General features: G+C 38.4%; 1 protein-coding gene across 4 annotated transcripts in view; it reads left to right on the top strand.

The window, feature by feature from the left end:
• Positions 1 to 905: 905 nt before the first annotated feature.
• OSBPL9 (oxysterol binding protein like 9) overlaps positions 906 to 24,816 on the top strand; it is a 181,529-nt gene continuing 157,618 nt past the window's right edge. For all 4 annotated transcript variants that reach the window (XM_082370743.1, XM_082370742.1, XM_082370741.1 and 1 more), the window contains exon 1: positions 906 to 1,085. In XM_082370743.1, coding sequence (XP_082226869.1) covers positions 921 to 1,085 — 165 coding nt within the window. In that variant the 5' untranslated portion in view covers positions 906 to 920. The remainder of the gene's footprint in view (positions 1,086 to 24,816) is intronic.

The following is a 24,816-nucleotide window of genomic DNA, read 5'->3' as shown; positions in this document are numbered from 1 at the left end:
CCCTTCACATCTCAATTTAAATGCCATTTCCTGAGGCACCACTCACAGCCACCTAATATAAAGTAGCTACCCATTGGCTTCCTATTACATCAGCTTACTTAAATTCTCTGCAAGGCATTCATCACTATTAGATATTTTTCTTGTTTACTTGTTTAGTGTCTGCTTTCACATCACAGAATTTAAGCTCTTAGCAAGGAACCTTTCTGTCTCCTTCAGCGTTGCATTCCCAGGACCTCAGACATTGTCTCAATATGTAGGACAATACTTCCATTGTCCTTATAGGCTCTACGTGATTTCCCCTTACTTTCTGACCTTATCTCCAACTACTTTCTCCTCGCTCGATGCTCCACTAACAATGAACAATCTGCTGCTCCTTTGCCAGCCTCCCTCCTTCCCTTTCTTTAGGTCTTTGCTCAAAAGTTACTTTCTCATTTCAGGCCTTCTCTGTTTGGGAACTTAAAATTGTAGCCCCTACTCTCTGCTTCTTTCCTTGCTTAATTTTTCTCCAAATCACCAAATTGCAACATATTGTATAATTTATTTCCTGTTCGCATCATGAAGTCTCTGCTGAATCCCCAAAGCCTAAGAGTATCTAGCACAAATCAAAAAGTATTTATTAAATGAATGGGTTTGTGAAATGATTGCTTAAATGAATATCAGATGTGAAATCTTTTGGATGTGTAAGGTATCATCATGGGCAGTAAAATTATTTATGTTAATAAATAATCTTAACAGCAGTATTCATGCTTGAGTTCTTCACATCTCAGGTACGGAGTCCTACACACAACAGGCTCCCAAAAAAATCGTTTTTTGAGTTTTATAGCTGGGGGCATGGGTCAGCGAGTCCACCAGGGCAAGGAGCCGCCGGCCCCGCCCTGGCCACGCCCCTGCCCGCGGCGGCCACGCCCACCGCATGCCGAATGCCTTATAGGCGATTGACGTCAGGCAGTTTGTTGTCATTGGCGGCTCGCAAGATGGCGTCCATCATGGAAGGGCCGCTGAGTAAATGGACTAACGTAATGAAGGGCTGGCAGTACCGTTGGTTCGTGCTGGACTACAATGCAGGGCTGCTCTCCTATTACACAGTAAGTCCTCGGAGGCAAAGCCCCGAGCGCCTCGGGGGTCGCGATCCCTGGGTGGAGGTGGGGACCGGGCGTTTTGGTAGCCGGGAAGAGGTTGCTAGGCTGGGGGTGCAGCCGTACGGGAGGGCTCCCTCCTGGGGGAGGGTTTTACGTCCCTGATAGCCAATGAGGGTGAAAGAGATGCTGGCTCAGCCAATAAGCAGGCACCGGCTGTATGATTTATGGGCTGGGGGCGAGCCGTGTTTCTTAGGGTCGGGTGTTTGTTGGGGGGGTGGAGCGGGGTGCTGTTGTAGGTGGGTGGGTGGTTGTAGTCGTGCTTTGAGGGGTTCGGTCGCGCGGTCCGTGCGGTTTCCCCATGTTAATCATGGATTTGATACTGTCCCGCCAGGCCCTGTAGACGGCCGCGCCCCTTACCTTCCCTCCAGGGATTGAGGAGCGCTGCTTTCTTAGAGCAGGGGTCTGACGAGCTTGGCCGGGTCCTGAAGTGACTTGCCTTCGCAGGTCTGCCCAAGTTGAGTGTCTCTTTTCACAGAACTCCCGCCTCCATTCCGCGGGAGGCGAGCGTAACCGACGCCTTAACTTTTGAGAGCGGAGGATTTCCTACACAGGAGTCTCTTGTTAGCGAAGAGAGACTGGATAGTGCGATGTCTCCTGAAAGTTATATTCTGGGAAGGGCTGAGTTAAGGGCTTCAGTGTCGTTAAACACGAATCAGTGGCCGTGGGAAGGTTCATGAATTGCTATGAATCTTATGTTCTGACTATCCCTCCACCCCCGACGCATTAGAAATGGAAAGTGGGTGGAATTAGAGAAATTACTTCCAAAAGTACTGTCTCTGAATGGTGTCTAGTTAATAATAGCCAATGAGGAGGGAAGAAGCCTCTTAAAAGAACAAAATAGAATGTCCTGAAGGCTTTGGAAAATAATAGAAGACAGAAGGAAAAAGAATTATGATTATGGAAGGAGGGTTAATGTCAATGAGAGAAATGGGGACGCTAGTATTTTTTCGTTAATTTAAACACTATTTATTGAGCGCCTACTACAGGTTAATTATTATTGCTTTAGGCTAGGGGTGTGTGGGTGTGTGTGCACACGCGTGTGCACGTGAGCAAGAATCAACAGAGATCAATATATTCACCATTCCTTTTCTCTGGAGCTTACCTTCTAGTGTAGTGGTTCCCTTAATTCATTTTACTCACGATAACTCTGCAGGGTAGGTATTCATTATCCCCATTTTACAGTTTTGGAATCTGAGGCTCCAGGCTTTTAAGCAGTTTGTTCAAGATCACAGAGCTAGCAGTAAGCAGTGTTATCAGGGTTCTAAATAACTGGCTTTTTTACTTTTTCCATTACACTTCACTTTCACTACAGGAAGGAGAAAAATGGCAATCTTTGAGTTACCAAAGACAAGCCTGCAGGAGTAACAAGTATAACTTTCAACATCAACTTCCTTTCTTTACATAATTTTTAAAGGGAAAAAAAAGACCAAACCTGAATGAGGTTTAAATACATTTTTCAAGATTATCTTTAGGTAGCCATGAAAGAGAGGCAAATGAACATTGTATCCTGAAAACTCTGGAATTATGAAATCTCATAGTTCAGATAAATGAAGAGTAATATTGGGTTTCAGTAGAAGTGATAATCAGAAAATCCTTTTGAACCTTTCCAGCCTATTCAAGGTAGAGTAATTTCAGTGAGTGGCACTATGGAATGAAGTTACTTTACAAATCCCAACTTTGTGTGGGTCTGAATCTAGGGCCACACTGGAGAGGCCCCAAGCTGGGGTTCTTGGGAACTCCTAGTGCAGACAGAATCTTCTTTTTTTCCTGTTTTTCTTCCTTTGTCATATCCTTTTTCTGCCTCCTTGCCCTTTTAGTTTCTGAATATCTTGACAAATCTCTCCTTGTCTTACTGGCTAAATACGTTTTTTTAAATTATACTTCTTCCTTGCCACCCTCCCCCCCATTACTTATCCTCCCTTCTGAGATGAGACTATAAAAACATCATCCCTGCCAGCAGAAGGAGGTATCATATTTCTCACTAATGGATATTTAGGAGTTTTTTTTTCTTGTTCTTTGGTGTTAAAGTATTTGCTTGCAGAGAAACCACAGAGAAATATTGTAAAATAAAATGATCTTGTGAAAATAAAATGATACTCAATCCCAAATTAGAGGAGGTCCAGTAAAGATGGGAAAAGGATAGGTATTCACTTAAAGAGAAAGTAGGAGACATTGAATGTTGGCAATGAATTCTGTACACTTCGACATTGTTTCAGTACATTAGGGTTTGGAAGGATGAAGGTACATCTTAATGATTTGCATGTGGCTGTTAACTTGGAGCTGCATCTTCTAGGAGGAGTATCTGAATTAGTTGCACAGCATTTTAAGCAGAGCAGTAAATAGCAAGTTACTCTATTCCTTGTTTCCAAAATCACTCGGGCTCTGGTCTGGCTCTGTGGTTGCAGGCCTATTCTAGGGTGGCCATGAAAACCCTGGACTAAACTAAATTGACCTTGTTTTAGAGTCGGCCTGTACCAAGAACTGATATTGGGATAATCTCAGGGTTGGAAAGGATCACGGGAATTGCTGTGAACTAAATAGATTCACCCAAACCTCACCTTAGCCTGGATCTTCTCTTCTGGACCTGGGCCCAGACCCAAACCTATCTTCTGGGAATGGATGGTCTTTTTACTTTACATTTCTTTTATTTTCATAATACGTAAATTTTCGGTTTTTGAAAAAGAGTTTAGTAAATTATTCTGACCAATACAGGAACAGAGAAACTGATTACCTTCTTTAGAAAAGTAGAATTAGGCAATCTTTTCAGCTCAAGCTCAGTCTTTTAATTATTAGAAACAATTATTCATTCAGCAAGCATTTATCTGGGACTTTTTAATAGGCACTTTACTATATATGTTGGAGGTACAAGCACGAAGGAGAGAGTCCCTTCCATCCAGGAACTCACAATCTAGCAGAGCAGACAGCTAAACATAATTTCAAAACAGTATGGTAAATTCTACAATAGAAGTAAGAATAGACTCCTGTGGGCACATTGCCTAAAAAAGGCTAGAGAGACATTTGAGCCGAGACTTAAAGGTAGAAGAGAAGAAGGGCATTTCAGGCAGTGGGAAATATGTACAAATTGGGAAACTTGAGAACATAAAATGCATTAAGATATTGAGAATTTCTGAGCAGCTTTAGTATAAAGGTGCGTAGGGAGATAACAGGAGATTGAGTCCAGAAGGTATTTGGAGCCATAGGTCAGGCCTGGAGATGAAGATCTGTTAGATTATAGCACAGAATTTGTTGAATTTTTATTAGGTGAGAGGCCCAGGGAGGGCTAAGGATATAAATTTGGGAACACTGTGTGGACAGCCAACCGTTTAGGTGAATCATGATCACAAAGGAAGACAAGAAAGGAAAGAAAATTGAGGGAGACATAGATACATGATATAGATTATGGGAGATATAGATATGTGAGGAGTTGGAAGGTTAGAAAGTTAGTGGAGGTCATGCCTTTTGTAAATTTGTCAAATGTTTTTTGACTATGTACTATGTGCCAGGCACTATGCTAAGAAGAAGGGTTAAAATGGTAAATAAGATGGATATAGTCCATAGTCTCATGATACCTAGAGTCTACTGCCCTGTACATCAGGTAAGAGCTGTGATAAGGGAAGCATAGGATTTGGGGAGGTGCAGAGTTGGGTAACTTGACTCTGTCTTGGAGGGTCAGAAAAGGTTTCCTAGAAGAAGTAGGTTTGCTGTTACCTGAATGGTGAATAGAGATTAGCCACGTGAGCAGAGAGAGAAAACTGCTTGAGATAGAGGGAATAAATGTTTTTCTAGGAGACAAGAGTAAGGAGCTTGTTATTAGTCCTGGAGTTTGGGCTGTATGGTGGACAATGGTGAGATGAGCTGGAGAGAGAAGCAGGGGCCAGATAATGAAAGACTTTCTTGATCAACCATGCTAAGGAATTTGAACTTTACCCCCCAGGGCAGTGGAAAGTCATTTAAGTGTTGTAAGCACTTTCTGTTACAGAAAAAAACTTTTATTATAGAAAATTTCTTTCAAACATACAGAAAAGAGGATAGTATAATGAATTCCTGTCATCCAGCTTGTACAATTATCAACATATGGCCAACCTTGTCTTATTAATACTCCCAATAGCTCCTTCCTAGACCACTGGATTACTTTAAAGCAGATCCCAGAACTCATTATTTCATTTGTGAATATTTCAGTATGTATTACTAAATGTTAAGGTCTCTCTCTTAAAAAATGTTATCACAGGGGCTTCCCTGGTGGCACAGTGGTTGAGAATCTGCCTGCCAATGCAGGGGACACGGGTTTGAGCCTTGGTCTGGGAAGATCCCACATGCCGCGGAGCAACTAAGCCCGTGCGCCACAGCTACTGAGCCTGCGCGTCTGGAGCCTGTGCTCCGCAACGAGAGGCCGCGACAGTGAGAGGCCCGCGCACCGCGATGGAGTGGCCCCCGCTCGCCGCAACTAGAGAAAGCCCTCGCGCAGAAACGAAGACCCAACACAGTCAAAAATAAATAAATAAATAAATAAATTAAAAAAAATGTTATCACAATACCATTATTACAACTAAATAATAATAATTATTTATTAATATTTTCAACTATCCAGTCAATGTTTAATTTCCTTGATTTTTTTCTCAAACACCTCTCCCTCACCAGTTGGTTTACTTGAGTCAGGATTCCAAATAAGATCCACACATAAAACTGAGTATCTTTTACTCTATAGGTCCTCCTTCCCTCTTTTTTTCTTTGTCATTCATTTGCTTTTTTTTTAATTAAAAAATTTTTTGGGACTGCATTGGGTCTTAATTGGTGCACACAGGCTTTCCCTAGTTGCGGCAAGCAGAGGCTACTCTTTGTGTGGTGCTTGGGCTTCTCATTGCGGTGGCTTCTCTTGTTACGGAGCCGGGCTCTAGGTATTCAGGCTTCAGTGGCAACACGCAGGCTCAGTAGCTGTGGCACTCGGGCCCAGTAGTTGCGGTGCGCGGGTTCTAGGGCGTGTGGGCTTCAGCACTTGTGACGCGTGGGCTCAGTAGTTGTGGCTCGCGGGCTCTAGAGCTCAGGCTCAGTAGTTGTGGCGCACGGGCTTAGTTGCTCCGTGGCATGTGGGATCTTCCCAGACCAGGGCTCGAACCCGTGTCCCCTGCATTAGCAGGTGGATTCTTAACCACTGTGCCATCAAGGAAGTCCTGCCATTCATTGGTTGAAGACAGCAAATTATTCTGTAGATTTTCTACATTCTGGATTTTGCTGATAATATTCTTGTGGTATGTTTAAACATGTTCCTTTGTCCTCCGTGTTTCCTATAAACTGATAATTAGAGCTAGAAGCTTAACTTTTTTTTTTCCTTTGGGCAGGAATACTTTGTAGGTGGAACATATTACAGGTATTTCCCACTTTTTGAGAATTTGCTTTACCCCGCTTCACTTTTAGGAAAGACCTATATTAGTACCTGTTTTTGCTAACCAGAAGAAATCCGAAGAGGATTTTTGCTTTTATGGAAAATAGGTGAAAAGCAAAAATAGCATTCAGAGTTTTTTTTTTGCAGTGAGCTGTTATAGAGGCAGTGAGCACCCCAAGCAGCAAGAGTGGTGCCAATAAACTCCTTCCCTGGGAACTACACAGCATCAAGCTGCCACAGCTTTGAACTGTGTCTGTGAGCATCTTTGCTTTATCTTGATTTATTTTGTGCATCTGTTAGAAAGATGTGTCCTAAGGTAATTGCGTCTTTGCTTTATGCCATTTCAGGAAGGTTTCATAGGAACACTCTACTTTCAGGTAGCAGGGGAAACCTGTACATCAAGTGGCACGTGATGTCTGGTTGTCTCTCTGTGATTTTTAAAATTGATCAATAGGTTCAGATAAAATTTGTATTCTTTAAAGAATACTATGGTTACAGAGAAATAATGAAGTCATATTGACAGGATTTCAGTGATTGATTGGATGTGAGTGAAAGGGGAGGAGGAGTCTGATGAAATCCAGGTTTTTAGACTTCCTTGGATAAATGATGATAGGAAGGATAAGAAGTATAGGTTGGGGTGAGAAAGGTGGTTGCTTTGGGGCATGTTGAAATTGATGTAAAGATATCGTGTAGTCTGGAACTTAGGAAAAAATCTGGGTTACAGATAAATATTAGCTTTACACAAATGGAGAGTTGAGAGAGTGAGTGGGAATAATAGAGAGCTTTGAATAGAACACTGAGAAACACCATTGGATTAGATATCTATTGCTTTGTAACCAATTACCCACAATTTTAGCCACTTAAAACAACAAATATTTATTATTGCCTAGTTTCTGTGGCTCAGAACTTTGGGAGTGACTTAGCTAGGTGGTTCTGCCTCAAAGTCTCCCATGAAGTTGCAGTCAAGACATTGGCTAGGTTTGCAGTCACCTGAAAGGCTTGACTGGAGTTGGAGGATTTGCTTCCAAGATGACTCACAATCACGGCTGTTGGCAGAAAGCCTTAGTTCCTTGCTGGCTGTTGGAAGGTGGCCTCAGTTCCTCACCAGCCAACCTCTCCGTTAGGCTACATGAGTGTCATCATGATAGAGCATCTGGCTTCACTCAGAAGGAGTAATCCAAGTGAGAGCCAGGAGGAAGCCAAAGTGCTTAGTATGACCTGGTCTGAGGACATCACTTCTGACTTATTCTGTTCATTAGAAACGAATCATTAAGTTCAGCTCATGCTCATGGGGATGGGAATTTTAGGCATGGGCAGGAGAATTAGGCTCTACCTTTTGAAAGGAGTGTCAAAGAATTTGTGGAGGGATTTTAAGCCATCACAATCATATTTAAGGGATTGGCAGAGAAAAGAGCCTGCACAGGAGAGTGAAAAGGGACAGCCAGAGATATCAGAGAAAAACCAGAAGAATGTGGCAGTCAAGGTGGGAATAGTGAGTTGGCTTGAATACTATTGAGATAATTGAATAGATGAAATCTTAAAAATATCCACTGGATTGATCAATTTGAACATCACTGATGCCCTCAAAGAGAGAAGTTTCCATGGAGTCGTGGGTGTGGAAGCCAGATTAGAGTGGTTTGAAGAGTAAATAGGAGGTAAGAAGTGGAGAAAATGAGTGTAGATTACTCAAGATGTTTCATTGTGAAAGAGGCAGAGGAGAATATGGAATTGAGGGGAAGGGGTTTCTAAGGTAGGAGTATGCTTAAATGTTGTAGGGATGGGAAGCAGAGTCCATGTTAAAAATGAGAGTAGAGTCAAGATTTAAGGAATGTGGTAAAGATTTAGATCAATGGCCATGGGAACTGGAAAAAGGAATAACTAGGGACATGTTGAAGATTAATCAGGTTGTGTAAGGAACTAGTTGAGATTATAAAATATGATTTGTTTAGTCATTACCCATAAATATTTAACACTCTTTCTTGATTTGTATTGTTTTTATAACATTTTGGAGAGAATGTTAGAAATAGTGAGTTAGTAAGTTATCAGGGCCACTCAAGGTAGTCTTTGTAAAAGGAATCATTAGAGAAATAATATGTTCTTTGCTATTACATGCTGACTGAAAGAGACTCATAGTGACTTTGAATTTCAAAACCATTGGTAATCTAAACACATTTAAGTGTTATTTGGCAGTCCTTAGCAATATCTGGAAGGTGGTTAAAAAAAATATGTCATCTAATTCTTGGATTTTAGGTTTTTGAAGAGCTTAAGTATATGTGTTTCTCTTGCAAAGATGTAAAGGAGGGAGTCTCAGATTCTCCTAGAAAGATATCAGCACCACTCACATCAAACAATTAAAAGTGAATTTATACTTTTCTAAATAAACTGTTTTTGAATATATCAAATATGATTTTTATTAAGCTTACATGGTATATAGTAATCGTCCAAATCTTAATATAGTAGTTTTAGAATTGTAAAAGAAACAGAAGAAAAATTGTATCTAATCTAAATGCCCTGAAAAGAAAAGAAAGACGCCTCCTAAGAGGGTAAGTAGTACCAGTGGGAAGAAGTATATGGAAATTTTTTATCTTTTGCTTTCCTTGAATACTCTCATCAGCCTTGATTTGTCCCTGTTCTAATACTCTTGAGCCTTGCTCATATAATTCTTTTGGGTGTTGAATCATTTACATCTGTTATAATTAACTAGTTGTATCTCTGGTACATTCTTTGTACAGTAAGCTTGTAAACTCTTTGATAGTAGTACTAAGCATTATAATTTTCAAGCCCTGTAATGTGGCACATCGTTCTCATAGTGAATGGAATGTCCAAAGCCCTGCAAACTAGGCTTAGAGATGAGATATAGAAGGTTGTTTTGGAGTTGTTGCTTATATACCCTTGTAAATTGTGCAGAATATACTGATAGCAAATACGTATGTTTCTGTGGCTTATGGAAAACCTTATTGAGCTTATATTTATAACAGTGACTTTTGTTTAATCATCCAGAGCCTGTAGAACTGTGTGGGATCTTTTGCTTAGTGTGTTATATCAGACAAGCAGTCAGTTCTTGCTTTTGTTGCAGGCAGTTTTGTTGATGGTAATAATTTGTAGAAGGATGGAAAGTAGTGTTGTTCTTAAAAAATGCCACTCTTATATGTGGCAATTGTCATAGGATTAGATTTTCAACTAGTTACATAATTCCAATCAAAGCTAGCTAGAACAATGTTCAAGTGATTTAGATTAAGGATTTATTTCCTTTTACTGCTTATAGAGAAAAACAAATGGCTAGCCCAGTCTTTTTCTTCTCATTTACTTTATTGTAAAGGATAATCTTCTTAGACTAGTTTAGACTTCCTTAAAAAAAAAAAAGAATCTACTTTTTTGTTTGTTTGTTTGTTTATACTGCAGGTCCTTATTAGTCATCAATTTTATACACATCAGTGTATACATGTCAATCCCAATCACGCAATTCAGCACACCACCATCCCCACCCCACCACGGTTTTCCCCCTTGGTGTCCATACATTTGTTCTCTACATCTGTGTCTCAACTTCTGCCCTGAAAACCTGTTCATCTGTACCATTTTTCTAGGTTCCACAAACATGCGTTAATATACGATATTTGTTTTTCTCTTTCTGACTTACTTCGCTCTGTATGACAGTCTCTAGATCAATCCATGTCTCAACAAATGACTCAATTTCGTTCCTTTTTATGGCTGAGTAATATTCCATTGTATATATATATATACCACAACTTCTTTATCCATTTGTCTGTCGATGGGCATTTAGGTTGCTTCCATGACCTGGCTATTGTAAATAGTGCTGCATTGAACATTGGGGTGCATGTGTCTTTTTGAATTATGGTTTTCTCTGGGTATATGCCTAGTAGTGGGATTGCTGGATCATATGGTAATTCTACTTTTAGTTTTTTAAGGAACCTCCATACTGTTCTCCATAGTGGCCGTATCAATTTACATTGCCACCAACAGTGCAAGAGGGTTCCCTTTTCTCCACACCCTCTCCAGCATTAGTTGTTTGTAGATTTTCTGATGATGCCCATTCTAACTGGTGTGAGGTGATACCTCATTGTAGTTTTGATTTGTATTTCTCTAATAATTAGTGATGTTGAGCAGCTTTTCATGTGCTTCTTGGCCATCTGTATGTCTTCTTTGGAGAAATGTCTATTTAGGTCTTCTGCCCATTTTTGGATTGGGGTGTTTGTTTCTTTAATATTGAGCTGCATGAGCTCTTTATATATTTTGGAGATTAATCCTTTGTCCGTTGATTCATTTGCAAATATTTTCTCCCATGCTGAGGGTTGTCTTTTCGTCTTGTTTATGGTTTCCTTTGCTGTGCAAAAGCTTTGAAGTTTCATTAGGTCCCATTTTTTTATTTTTATTTTTATTTCCATTACCCTAGGAGGTGGATCAAAAAAGATCTTACTGTGTTTTATGTCAAAGAGTGTTCTTCCTATGTTTTCCTCTAAGAGTTTTATAGTGTCCGGTCTTACATTTAGGTCTCGAATCCATTTTGAGTTTATTTTTGTGTATGGTGTTAGGGAATGTTCTAATTTCATTCTTTTACATGTAGCTGTCCAGTTTTCCCAGCACCACTTATTGAAGAGACTGTCTTTTCTCCATTGTATATCCTTGCCTCCTTTGTCATAGATTAGTTGACCATAGGTGTGTGGGTTTATCTCTGGGCTTTCTATCCTGTTCCATTGATCTATATTTCTGTTTTTGTGCCAGTACCATATTGTCTTGATGACTGTAGCTTTGTAGTATAGTCTGAAGTTAGGGAGTCTGATTCCTCCAGGTCCATTTTTTTCCCTGAAGACTGCTTTGGCTAGTCGGGGTCTTTTGTGTCTCCATACAAATTTTAAGACTTTTTGTTCTAGTTCCGTAAGAAATGCCACTGGTAATTTGATAGGGATTGCATTGAATCTGTAGATTGCTTTGGGTAGTATAGTAATTTTCACAATATTGATTCTTCCAATTCAAGAACATGGTATATCTCTCCATCTGTTGGTATCATCTTTAATTTCTTTCATCAGTGTCTTATAGTTTTCTGCACAGGTCTTTTGTCTCCCTCGGTAGGTTTATTCCTAGGTATTTTATTCTTTTTGTTGCAATGGTAAATGGGAGTGTTTCCATAATTTCTCTTTCAGATTTTTCATCATTAGTGTATAGGAATGCAAGAGATTTCTGTGTATTAATTTTGTATCCTGCAACTTTACCAAAGTCATTGATTAGCTCTAGTAGTTTTCTGGTGGCATTTTTAGTATTCTCTATGTATAGTATCATGTCATCTGCGAACAGTGACAGTTTTACTTCTTCTTTTCCAATTCGTATTCCTTTTATTTCTTTTTCTTCTCTGATTGCCGTGGCTAGGACTTCCAAGACCATGTTGAATAATAGTGGTGAGAGTGGACATCCTTGTCTCATTCCTGATCTTAGAGGAAATGCTTTCACTTTTTCACCATTGAGGATGATGTTTGCTGTGGGTTTGTCGTATATGGCCTTTATTATGTTGAGGTAGATTCCCTCTATGCCCACTTTCTGGAGAGTTCTTTTGCAAAAGTTAAGTTTACATGATACATGGAATCATATAAATGGAATCATATTCAAGGAAGGTATTTTGAGGTATTCATAATTAATTTTTTCCCATTCACATGACAAGGATTATTATGAAAGTTGATATTCTGTTTCCCAGAGTTTTGTTCACATTAAGCCTTCATGCTAAGATTGTCCATTTATTTAATTTAATTTAATTTATTTTAGCATTACTCTTATGGCACAGATGGGCAAATAAAATATTGGATGAATATTTGGTTTGTCACTCTGGCAACTATCTCTACAGCCTCTCTCAATCCTCCTTTTTCCTCCATCACTCGTAGAAGATGCCATGCTTCCCAGAGACAATAGAGTCCATTTGGTGGAAACACTCTCAACTGCTCGTACTCCCACCTGTTTGTATACTTACTTTCCCGCCTATCCGTCTCTGTCATGATGGAAGAGGTAATCCTTGGGTGTTCTGGATTCCATCTACTCACAAATTTTTTGAGGATCTCAGTCTATAGATTTCCTCCTTTTTCTGCTTTCCTCCCTCTCTCCTGTGTGTCTTCAGCTTCTTCCTTTCTATGTACAGACTTTAGTTGTTTATTTTAAGAATATTTATTTTGCAGTATGACAACTAAACATTGTAGTTGTAACAGCTTCATATGGAAAATTTTAGTAAATTTTTAGGTGGCCTGGTGCTTTTCATTTTTTTATAACAATTTTATTGAGATATTAATACATATACCATCTCTTTGAAAGATACAGTTCAATGAGTTTTTTATTTTTAGTTTATTCACAGAAGTGTATAACCATATCCACAATCAATTTTAGAAAATTTTCATTACCTCTAAAAGAAACCCTATTTCTATTAACAGTCACTTCCAGTATTTCACCCCTAGCCCTAGGCAACCACTAATCTACTTTCAGTCTCTGTAGATTTGCCTCTTTTGGACATTTCATATAAATAGAATCATATTATTAAAGTATTCTTTAAATAATTCTAATATGGCTTCTTTCATTTAACATGGTGTTTTCAAGGTCCAGCCATATTGTAGCATATATCAGTGCTTTTTATTGCTGAATGTTCTGTTATATGTATATTCCACATTTTATTTATTCATTCATCAGCTGATGAACATTTCAGTTGTTTCCACGTTTTGGGTATTATGGTTAATGGTACTGTGAACGCTTGTGTGCATAAGTTTTGGTGTGGACATATGTTTTCATTTTTCTTGGATATATATCTAGGAGTGGAATTGCTGGGTCATACGGTAACTCTGTTTAACTTTTTGAGGAACTGCCAGACTGTTTTCCAAAGCAGCTACACCTTTTTAAATTCCCACTAGGGGTATAAGGGTTCCAGTTTCTCTGCATCCTTGCCAACAATTTGTTATTGTCTGTCATTTTGATTATAGCCATCCTAGTGGGTGTGAAGTAGTATCTTACTATATTTTGATTTGTGTTTCCCTGGTGACTATTGATGTTGAGCATCTTTTTGTGTGCTCAATGGCTGTTTGTAAATCTTATTAAGAGAAATATCTATTTGGTCCTTTGCCCATTTTTAAATTGGGTTGTCTTTGTTGTTGTAAGCATTTTTTATATATTCTAGATACAAGTCCCTTATGAGATACATGATTTTCAAATATCTTCTCCCTTTCTGTGGGTTGTCTTTTTACTTTCTTGATAGTGTCCTTTGAAACACAAAAATTTTTAATTTGATATCTAATTTATCTTTTTTTGCTTGTGCTTTTGGTGGTATATCTGGAAAACCATTGCTTAATCTAAGGTCACAAAGTTTTATTCCCAAGTTTTCTTCTAAGAGTTTTATAGTTTTAGCTCTTACATTTAGGTCTTTGATCCATTTTGAATTAATTTTTGTATATGGTGTGAGCTAAGGGTCACATTATTTTTTAAAAACTTTATATTCTTTATTATTTTTATTATTCTTTTGCATGTGGGTAACCAGTTATTCTAGCACCATATATTGAAAACACTATTTTTTCTCCATTGTCTTGACACTTTTATTGAAAATCAGTTAACCATAAACCATGTGAAGATTTATTTCTGGACTCTCAGTTCTATTCCATTGATCTTTATGTCTATTCTTATGCCAGTGTCACACTATTTCAATTACTGTAGCTTTGTAGTAAGTTTTGAAATTGGGAAGTGTAAGGCCTTTAGCTTTGTTCTTTTTCAAGATTGTTTTGGCTATTCTGGGTTCCTTGAATTTCTATATGAATTTTAGGATCTACTGACATTTTCATTAACAAATTAACATGGACTGTATCTCTCCCAAGTTGAAAAATATCTCTGCTAATTCTGTGTCTCCCTGGAAATACCATCTTAACCTCTCTTCTTCAGGATAGGTGAACCTATTGAAAGAGCCTTCTTCTACATTGTCTGTCTTTATTCATCCATCTTGCATTTACCTTACAGCAATCTTTTAACCTCCAGATTTCACTGAAAATCCTAGCAAAGTTCTCCAATGATAGCTTTGTTGCTAAACCCAATGGGTGCTTTTTACCCTTAGTTTTAATAGTGCTGTCTCTGCAGAATTTGACATTACTCTTTATTTTAAAGCTTTAAAAAATAGTTTTATTGTTCTTGAAGAGATGACAACATAATCTTAATTTTTAAAAATTGAAACAATAGTGAAAACTATATTAAGTAGAAGGAAGAAAAGTTCTACCAGAAATCCTACTATCTGTGTTTTGGAGAATAGCTTTCCTAGCAACTCTGTGCTGATATACACATTTATGTATATTTTGTACAAATGGAATCATTTTATACATGATATTCTACAACCTAAGGGCATTTTATTAAAAGTTTTCTATATAATTTGTTGTACCATTTTGTATTACATTTCTTCAAGTAGCAAAATGAATAAAGGATATCATTTTTCCTTCATCCTTACATAATGAGAACTCAGTCATCTGGCTTTGGGAGATTAAGATTCCCATGCTGTTTGTGATGCGGGAAGAGAATGTACAATAATTTGTATTATGTCCCACCCGGTCTGCTAGGTTAAGGCAGTTACAAAGACCCACCCACAAACAAAAGACACCACTTCTTAATGAGGGAGTGGCAAAGTTCTAGAAGAGCTTGTGGGATGAGAAATACTATTATAGGCCATTTTTGGAAAATATAGTGTGTCACAAGCCTCTACTATATTAATCATTGTCATAGGTATTTTCTAATATTGTCAAATACATTGCCTCATTAAGCCTCATAACTTCTCCCATTTTTTCTTGCTACCACTATCGCATATAAACCACCATAATGTCTCACTTGGTCTATTGCAAAAACCTCATAACTGTTCTCTTTGTTTCCTTTTTGTGCTCTAAAATCCATTTTCTATCAACAGCCCAAGTGATCTTTAAAAAAAATGAAAAAAAAAAAAAAAAAGATCATGTTTTTCCCCCTGCTGAAAATTCTCTAATATTAGACTATAGGAAAAAAATCCAAACTCTTTACTATGACTTATGGCTTTGTGATCTTTCTCCACTTACCTTTCTACAGTAAACCTTTTGCTCACCACTCTCTATCCACTATAGCTTTTTTTGTGTGTTCCTAGAACCCCTCAAACTTGTTCCTGCCTCAGGCCTGTGCATATATTTTCTGGCTTCCTGGACTGATATTACCCCACGGCTGTACCATGGCTGATTCCTTCTTGGTGTACAGGTCTTCATTTAGGCGTCACTGCTCAGAGAAGTCTTTGCTTAACAACCATATAAAGTAGACCTCACTGTCAGTCACTAGCACAATGGTCTTGTTTTATTTTTTCATAGCATTTCTTATTAGCTGCTAAAATTATTTTGTTTTTTTGTTTGTTTGTTTATGTCTATTTCCCTCTGGAATGTAAGCATTCCCTCTGGAATGTAAGTCTCTGTTCCATGAGAACAGCAGAGACTTATGTTCATCATTTTGTTTTTAGTATCTAGAGCAGTGCCTGGCACTTAGTGAGTATTCAGTAAATATTTATGGAATGAGCAATAGTGTGAAATAGTTATTACTTCCTTTACACATGAAGAAATTGAGACGTAAGAAATCACACAGTAGTTTCTCTGTACGTGATTAAGTCTTCTGACTCCAGATAGAATGTTCTTTCTGTCTTCGGATACCGAATTGTGCTAGCATTGATATTTTAAAATGACAATAAACCCAAGTTATCACTATTCTGCTTACAGGTGATAACTAATTTACATCATTATCACAATGAAATAAACTTTCTGCGGAGGCTGTTCTAAAGTGCAAACTGCATTGATTAATCATTAAAAAGTACTGAATCCTTTTACATCTAAGTTGTAAGATAGGGACTTAAATCATCCCCTTTGAAATGCCAAGGATAAATAAAAGACTCTTCTTCCATTCCAGTTCACCGAAAGCCTACTAGAGAAGGGGAGGAGGAGCAGATACTAAGTCTTAGAATTTGTTGAGTGATGATTTTTTTAATTCACAAAATGTGAGCACAGAAAGGTAGTGGCAAATTCTTGAAGATAATTCTACTTTGAAATTTTAGTCACCCAGAAGAGGATGAAGTGTAAATTTCAGATAGGTGATGATATCCTTTGTGACCAACCCACCATTCTGTGCTTGCATGTTAACTCTTCTGCCTTCGTTTTTTTTTTTTTTTTTTTTTGGAAACCCATACATTCTGAAGTAAAATTAGACCTGATAAAGAATGAGTGTTTTTATTCTTTCTAAAATTTTTTTAATTTTAATTTTTTGATTGAATTATAGTTGATTTACAGTATTGTGTTAATTTCTGCTGTACAGCAAAGTGACTCAGATATACATATATATACATTCTTTTTTACATTCTTTTCCATTATGGTTTATCACAGGATATTGAATATAGTTCCCTGTGCTATACAATAGGACCTTGTTGTTTATGTATTCTATATATAATAGTTTGCAGCTGCTAACCCCAAATTCCTAATCCATCCCTTCCCCACCCCTTCTCCCCTTTGGCAACCACAGGTCTGTTCAGGATGAGTGTTTTTAAATTGCCTTTTTAAAAAGTGGTTTTTTTCCCCTTGATTATAAAAGTAAAATATGTCTATTGCAGATCATTGACTTCTCAAGTCCTTGAAAGTTTCTTAAGCCCTTTGGCATAGTTCTTGAATTCTTGACCTACTTCCTTATTCTTGCTCATAATCCTGCTTTCCCTTAAGCACCAACATCTAAGAGAAATTCTTTAAGAAAATAATTTCTTAGGCAATGTTTGAATTTATAACAACTTTCCCCATATCTTTTGATATTCACATGCTGTATTTTGAGTGCTTTTCCTAGCTAACCTGGGAACCATTTTTAACAGTTTCTTTGCAAAAATTTGTTCTGGGTTCTAAACTCCAAATTTGAACAAGGAGCTTTTGGAGCATAGCCTCATTCTAATTTGGGATCTGTGGGATGAGTTTTAGAATTAGGACTAAGACTTCAAAAATCCATGGTTCTGGCTATTGTTCTTGCAATACAAGAACAACACGAAAAATTTGCCTTTCATCAAAAATATCTACAAACAATAAATGCTGGAGAGGGTGTGGAGAAAAGGGAACCCTCTTGCACTGTTGGTGGGAATGTAAATTGATACAGCCACTATGGAGAACAGTATGGAAGTTCCTTTAAAAACTAACAATAGAACTACCATACGACCCAGCAATCCCATTACTGGGCATATACCCTGAGAAAACCATAATTCAAAAAGAGACATGTACTGCAATGTTCATTGCAGTACTATTTACAATAGCCAGGACATGGAAGCAACCTAAGTGTCCATTAACAGATGAAAGGATAAAGAAGATGTGGCACATATATACAATGGAATATTACTCAGCCATAAAAAGAAACGAAATTGAGTTATTTGTAGTGAGGTGGATGGACCTAGAGTCTGTCATACAGAGTGAAGTAAGTCAGAAAGAGAAAAACATATACCGTATGCTAACACATATATATGGAATCTTAAAAAAAAAAAAGATTCTGAAGAACCTAAGGGCAGGACAGGAATAAAGACGCAGATGTAGAGAATGAACTTGAGGACACGGGGAGGGGGAAGGGTAAGCTGGGAGGAAGTGAGAGCGTGACATGGACGTATATACACTACCAAATGTAAAATAGATAACTAGTGGAAAGCAGCTGCATAGCACAGGGAGATCAGCTCAGTGCTTTGTGACCACCTAGAGGGGTGGGATAGGGAGGATGGGAGGGAGATGCAAGAGGGAGGGGATATGGGGATATATGTATACGTATAGCTGATTCACTTTGTTATACGCAGAAACTAACACAACAATATAAAACAATTATACTCCAATAAAGATGTTAAAAAAAATTTTTGCATTGTACAAATTTTCCCATCTTCGTAGTGCTTTTCTTGCTGTTCATCTTTTCATTATCTTATTATCTTGGGCCCTGACTTAGTCTTTTCCAAATAAGGAGAAACATTCTTGGCAATTTTTAATAGAAAAGTGAAGTTGAATGATAATAATGGATTATCACTGCACAGTTTGGTGGGAGAAGTACTAATATACAGCATAAACCACCTGGAGTTTAACACACCCCCATCATTTCTTTCAATCATTTTTTTGTGAAATAACATTAATCACTATTTAGTATTTTGGGCAGTATTTGAAAAACTAAACAAACATAGGAAATATACATTGAGGTCCAATATATATTAACATACCTTAAGTAATTTGTAGCACTTAGGCTACTAGTTAGTATTTAATATTTAACTTTTTCTTAGGAAGGATGTGCAATCCCTGTCATCATAGCTGTGCTTAATTAAACCCTGTGAAAGTGGTTCTCTTTCTACTGGCCTGAAATTCTGACCTGAAGATAAAATTGTCCTTTTTAAGAAATAGTGAGAGACCTGGGACTTTACAATGTAAGATGTCACTAGATCAAAATACAGGTCTGCAGTCCTTTACCCATAATTCTGAAATCCCTCAGTCTCTGAATTCCAGAAGTTTTTATTCTAAATTTATTATATTCTCATTTGGAAGTAAAGCCTGTCTTAAACTGTGTGGCTATTTATAATCTCTATCATACTTAGTGTAAATATATGTTGTACTACCTAAATAGTAGTATGCTTAATTGTGAAATTAATTAAATGCTTAATACTTCAGACTCCCCTGCAGGTGTGACACAGTTTATGTACTATATGTATATTACTTTTCAAAAATTGTGAATTTCAAAACACATTTGATCTGAAAGTCTCAGATAAGAGATGTGGACCTGTATCTGTTATCTAATGACGTAAGGGTTTACATGCCAGCAATAGTTCAGAAGGCAGGGGTACCACCCTCTGAAGTACTGCTGCGAGGCTTTGTAGGGTGGCAGTTATACTGTTGAGTTCAGAAGGATCACTGATTTGACACTCAGCCTTTGTGGCTCAGAAAAACTTTGAAAGAAAACTTAAATTAACCAGATCTATAGTAACTGTGGTAGAATGCATGGCCTTATAGAGTCAGACCTGGATTGGAATCCTCTCTATCGCACTTATTATATGTGAGTCCGTGGGCAGGTTACATAAGCCTTTCTGAGCCTTTATTTTCTCAATTACAAAATGGATATAATAAAAGAACCTATATCATAAGATTGATGTGAGAATTAATTAATATTATATTTAAAGCACTAGCACAGTATCTGGCATATAAGTGCTCAGCAAATATTAACAAAAAGCTAAAGTTTATGACACTGTTTGACATATAATAATATTCACTAAATGTATGTTGTGGTAATTATTACATAAGCTAATTTTCAAATTTGTTAATTCATAACAAGATACATAACTGTTAAGGAGACTGCATATTTAGGCTATCTCATTAGTTCATTAGTACATATAGTCTCTGAAAGCAAGCTATGTGGGATGCCAAATTTATAAGCAGAAGCAGACTAAAGGGAATTATATATTATATTATAGATATTTAATCAGACATTGATATCAAGATGCAGTATCTCTGTGTTAGAGACATACCTATTACAAGAACCAAACAGGTCTAACCTCTTGGTCAGCAACACTTCTATTCTGGCTTTCTGGTTCTGGTTCTGGCCTTCCTACTGTAGTTCTATTACTTTTAATACTTTCTGATACTTAGTATAATTAGTCATAATTAGTATAATTACCTCTAGGCTGTTCCAGCTCTTAAAGATGATCTTGTATATATCTCTGTTCTGATACATGTCTGGTTTCTTTGAAGGAAGGCAGCCATCTTCCAGGATCTTGGAGAGACCCCAAATATCACTGTCCCCTTGTATACCGATTCAGTATATTTTCCTAAGGCTCTATCTGTAGTATACTGCTGCTCAAATGAGGCCCTCTGTAATGGGGAGGGGGAGATGAGGAAGTTATCTATGGCAACTTGAGGGATGAATGATAGGGAAAATTCCTCCATTATTGTGGGTCTGTGAATCCTCAGTGTTTCTGGTGGTGTAGCTTTCCAGTAGCATGATGACATTTTGGGCTATTGAGTGCTCACAAGGCATTAACTAGTGAAGGCTCTCTGGTACATTAAATACTATCAAGGTGGCTTAAGGAGTCTGTGCTCTCCCAAATAGAAAGGAGACTACAGGAATGGGTGTTATTGCTGTCATCAATACCTTGGGGTTAGCATTAGGATTAGCATAACGATTATTAGAAATAATTTTTGATAGCATGTCTCGTTGTAACAGAAGCTACTGCCCTTGGCATTAATAAGATATAAGAAACCAACAAACCCAACCACCAAATTCAACAATCTTTGTTAATTCTGGAGCCCCTTAGGAGTAGAATATATCACCCCCTATCTCTCTGCTTCATGGGGGATTCTGTTTTCTTATCTAGCTGAAAAGATTTTAGCATCTGTTTTGTGAGTGATCCTTTCTTAAGGTGCTGGACCTTGTGGCTGGTGACATGTTTGTGCCAAGTTGCTAAAAAATACATTTGTTAGTAAGTTTGAGAACATTGGTAGCACAGCACCTGGTAGGAAGATTGCTGGAGTTGGGGTTATGTTGGCCCTACCTTTCTCTCATCAGTACCAGTATTCATCAAAAAACGAACAGCAGGAAAATAAAAAACAAAACAAAAAACCCCAAACAAAGACCCCTGCTATTCAGTGAATAGCATTGGCTTAGGCCGGTTTGCCTCAGATCAAGGTGTATCTGGAGACCACTTGCAGCTAGGACTCTGCCTCTCCTCTCTCCTCCTCTCAGCGTGTGTGCTTTAACCCTTCGTGTAGAGGGCACAAGACCTGTGGCAACTGGACCTCACAGCTTCAAGAACAGATAGGAAAGAGCTCTTCCCTATCAGCTCAGCCCCAGTAGAAAAACTCCCTGTGAAAGGTTCTATCCTTCCTTGTCCCTGGGGTTGTGGGTCCTGTGATCGACCGGCTTGGTCAGATAACCACTCCTCAGCACTCACTGTGCCTGGGGGACTTAGTCACACCAGCTTCCCTGTGGCCCCACGTTGGAGCTGAGTGGGGAGAAAATGAGGGCGAGGGCTCTGTGTCCTTGTGGAAGAGGAGGAGGATTCGAGGCTGGCAGAGTGCAGGTGTGGTCTGGGAGGATGCTTTGCAGGGCAGCCCTTCCAAATTGTACCTGCTGGGTCAAACTCTGCTACATTTTACATGTGTAATTTAACTGGGTAATTTACTTGATCTCCCTGGTGTCACTTTCATTTATAATATGTGCATAACTTTTACCATGCAACGTCTTGTGAGGCTTACTATGTATAAAGTGCATATTACATAGAGCAGGGGGTCCCCAACCCCCAGGTCACGGACTGGTACCCGACCGTGGCCTGTTAGGAACCAGGCTGCACAGCAGGAGGTGAGCGGCGGGTGAGTGAGTGAAGCTTCATCTGTATCTACAGCTGCTCCCCATCACTCACCTTCCACCTGACCTCCGCCTCCTGTCAGATCAGTGGTGGCATTAGATTCTCATAGGAGCACGAAACCTACTCTGAACTTCACATGCGAGGGATCTAGGTTGCGCGCTCCTTATGAGAATCTAATGCCTGATGATCTGAGGTGGAGCTGAGGCAGTGATGCCAGCACTGGGGAGCGGCTGCAAATACAGAGTAACATTAGCAGAGAGGTTTGACTGCACAGAGACCATAATAGATTAGTTGCTTGCAGACTCATATGAAAACCCTATCAGTGAGTGGCAAGTGAAAACAAGCTCAGAGCTCCCACTGATTCTGCATTATGGTGAGTTGTATAATTATTTCATCATATATTACAATGTAATAATAATAGAAATAGGGACTTCCCTGGTGGTGCAGTGGTTAAGAATCCACCTGCCAATGCAGGAGACACAGGTTCGATCCCTGGTCCGGGAAGATCCCACATGCTGTGGAGCAACTAAGCCCATGAGCCACAGCTACTGAGCCTGCGCTCTAGAGCCCGCAAGCCACAACTACTGAAGCCCGTGCACCTAGAACCCATGCTCCGCAACAGGAGAAGCCACCACAGTGAGAAGCCCATGTACCACAACGAAGAGTAGCCCCCGCTCACCGCAACTAGAGGAAGCCCATGCACAGCAATGAAGACCCAATGCAGCCAAATAAATAAATAAATAGGTAGATAGATAAATTTATATATTTATTTAAAAATAAAGTGCACTATAAATGTAATGTGCTTGAATCATCCCGAAACCATCCCCCCCCACCCCCGATCCATGGAAAAATTGTCTTCCATGAAACCAGTGCCTGGTGCCAAAAAGGTTGCGGACCACTGACATGGAGGGTATCAATGAGTGAGAATCTGCTGCTGCTGCTGCTGCTGCTTTTGCTGTATCATTTATGTCACCATCATCCCTTTTCCCCAAGTCCTCATATTTGACAGTGTTATTTTTCTATAACACACCACTGAGAATGTTCATAAACCTTCAGTAGCTCTCCATTAACTATTGAATAAAGTTTAATTTCCTTAACTTCTCACTGTTTTTTTCTGACCCTCCAGGACCTGGTCCCCATACCTCCTTTTCAGCCTCATCTCTCCATCTCTCTCCACCTTCCTCTCCACACACTGTGCTTGGGCTATCAGTCTACTCTTCTGTGAAGACCTCATGTGTAAAGTTTTCCATACCTGTGCTTTTGCTGATGTTGTTCCCTTGGCTTGGAATGCCTTCTTTTTCCTACCTTCCCTCTCTTATCAGAATCCTTTTATTTAGTCCCAGATTGAACCTTGAGACCTGGTCACACTTTAGTATTGCCTTTCCCAATCTTTTTCCATGGCAGGGAGCCTTCTGTAGTTCATAGCACTTTGTGCCTCTATGCACATAATTTATTTTTGCTCTATATTACAGTCGTTTATATGCTAGTCTTTTTTTTTTTTTGGACATTTTAAAATAGTCTAGGCCAGTTATTTTATAGGATGTCCCACATTCTGGATTTGTCTGATTGTTTCCTAGTTATACTTTAATTATTTTCACTTATCTCTTTCAATGTTTTCTAACTTATAACCCTGTCTTACTCTTTTTCTATTTACTGTAATCTTATTTTTAAAAATGGAAGAGGGTCAAGGATGTTTCTTACCTTGTTTGAGTTTTATTCTAACTCTCATTGGGTATTTTCAAACCTAATTATTATTTTTGTGTATTGCCTTGGCACTTTTGGAGGGAAGATAAGTATACGGTATGGTAAAAGGGCTATTAAATGCTTAGGGAATGTTTTTGTTAACTGTGTTTTTATCAACTATATTGATAGTAAAGAACTCTTTTCAACCCTGCTTGATGTTGAGAATGTTTTATAAAATGTGAGTCCTCTTTATATTTGTAAGTAAGAAGACTCTCTTCAGTACTTCAATAATAATTTCTGAACATGAATTTCTATAGCTCAGTACTTTGCTTTTTTGTTTCATTTTTTTCTTTTTTGAAGAGAGTTTACTTTGATTTATCATTGTAATATTGTTACATTGATAAGGTAAGAATCAGTGAAAACAATGACATAGGCTATATTAACAGCATGTACTGCAATGAGAAGGGTAAGGCAGATCTTTGTGTACAGACATGCAGATATCTCCAAGAAAGATTGAATTTATTTTTTCCAGCTTTATTGAGGTATAATTGACATATAACATTAAGTTTAAGTACAGTGTGATGATTTGATATACATATATATTGTGAAATGATTACCACAATAAGGTTAATTAACACATCCATCATCACCTGTCATAGTTACCTTTTTTTTTTTGTAGTGAGAACTCACTCAGCCACTTTCAAGTATACAATACGTATTGTTAACTATAGTCACCATGCTGTACATTAAATCCCCAGAACTTAGTTATCTTATAGCTGGAAGTTTGCCTATGGCTCAGTACAATGGATGTAGGACATCTATGGTTTAAAGTGGGACAGTTTTCTTTAAAACATAACCCCAGGGAATTCCCTGGTGGTGCAGTGGTTAGAACTCCAAGCTCTCACCACTGAAGGCCCAGGTTCGATCCCTGGTCGGGGAACTGAGATCCTGCATGCTGTGTGGCACGGCCAAAAAATTAAAAACAAGCAAACAAACAAGAAAACATAACCCCATGATATTGGCTTGTTTTACTTTGTCACATAGTGGAGTACAGAAAAATACCAGTTGTTGAGGTATTAAATATTTTTAAAACTTTAGTTATTTGAGGTTTTACTTTATTTTATTACACATGCCTAAGTTAATTCTAGAAATATTTACTGAATGTCAACGTGGGGCTTATTATGCAGAACATAGCCTTTGCTTGGCTCAGTCTAGTAGGGGAAACATAAAGGATAAGCAACATTTTATTAATAAAT

This window comes from Balaenoptera borealis (assembly GCF_965194805.1).
Source record: "Balaenoptera borealis genome assembly, chromosome: 1".
Lineage (NCBI taxonomy): Eukaryota > Metazoa > Chordata > Mammalia > Artiodactyla > Balaenopteridae > Balaenoptera > Balaenoptera borealis.
Note: the sequence above shows the minus strand (reverse complement) of the source record. Positions and strands in the feature narration are given on the sequence as shown.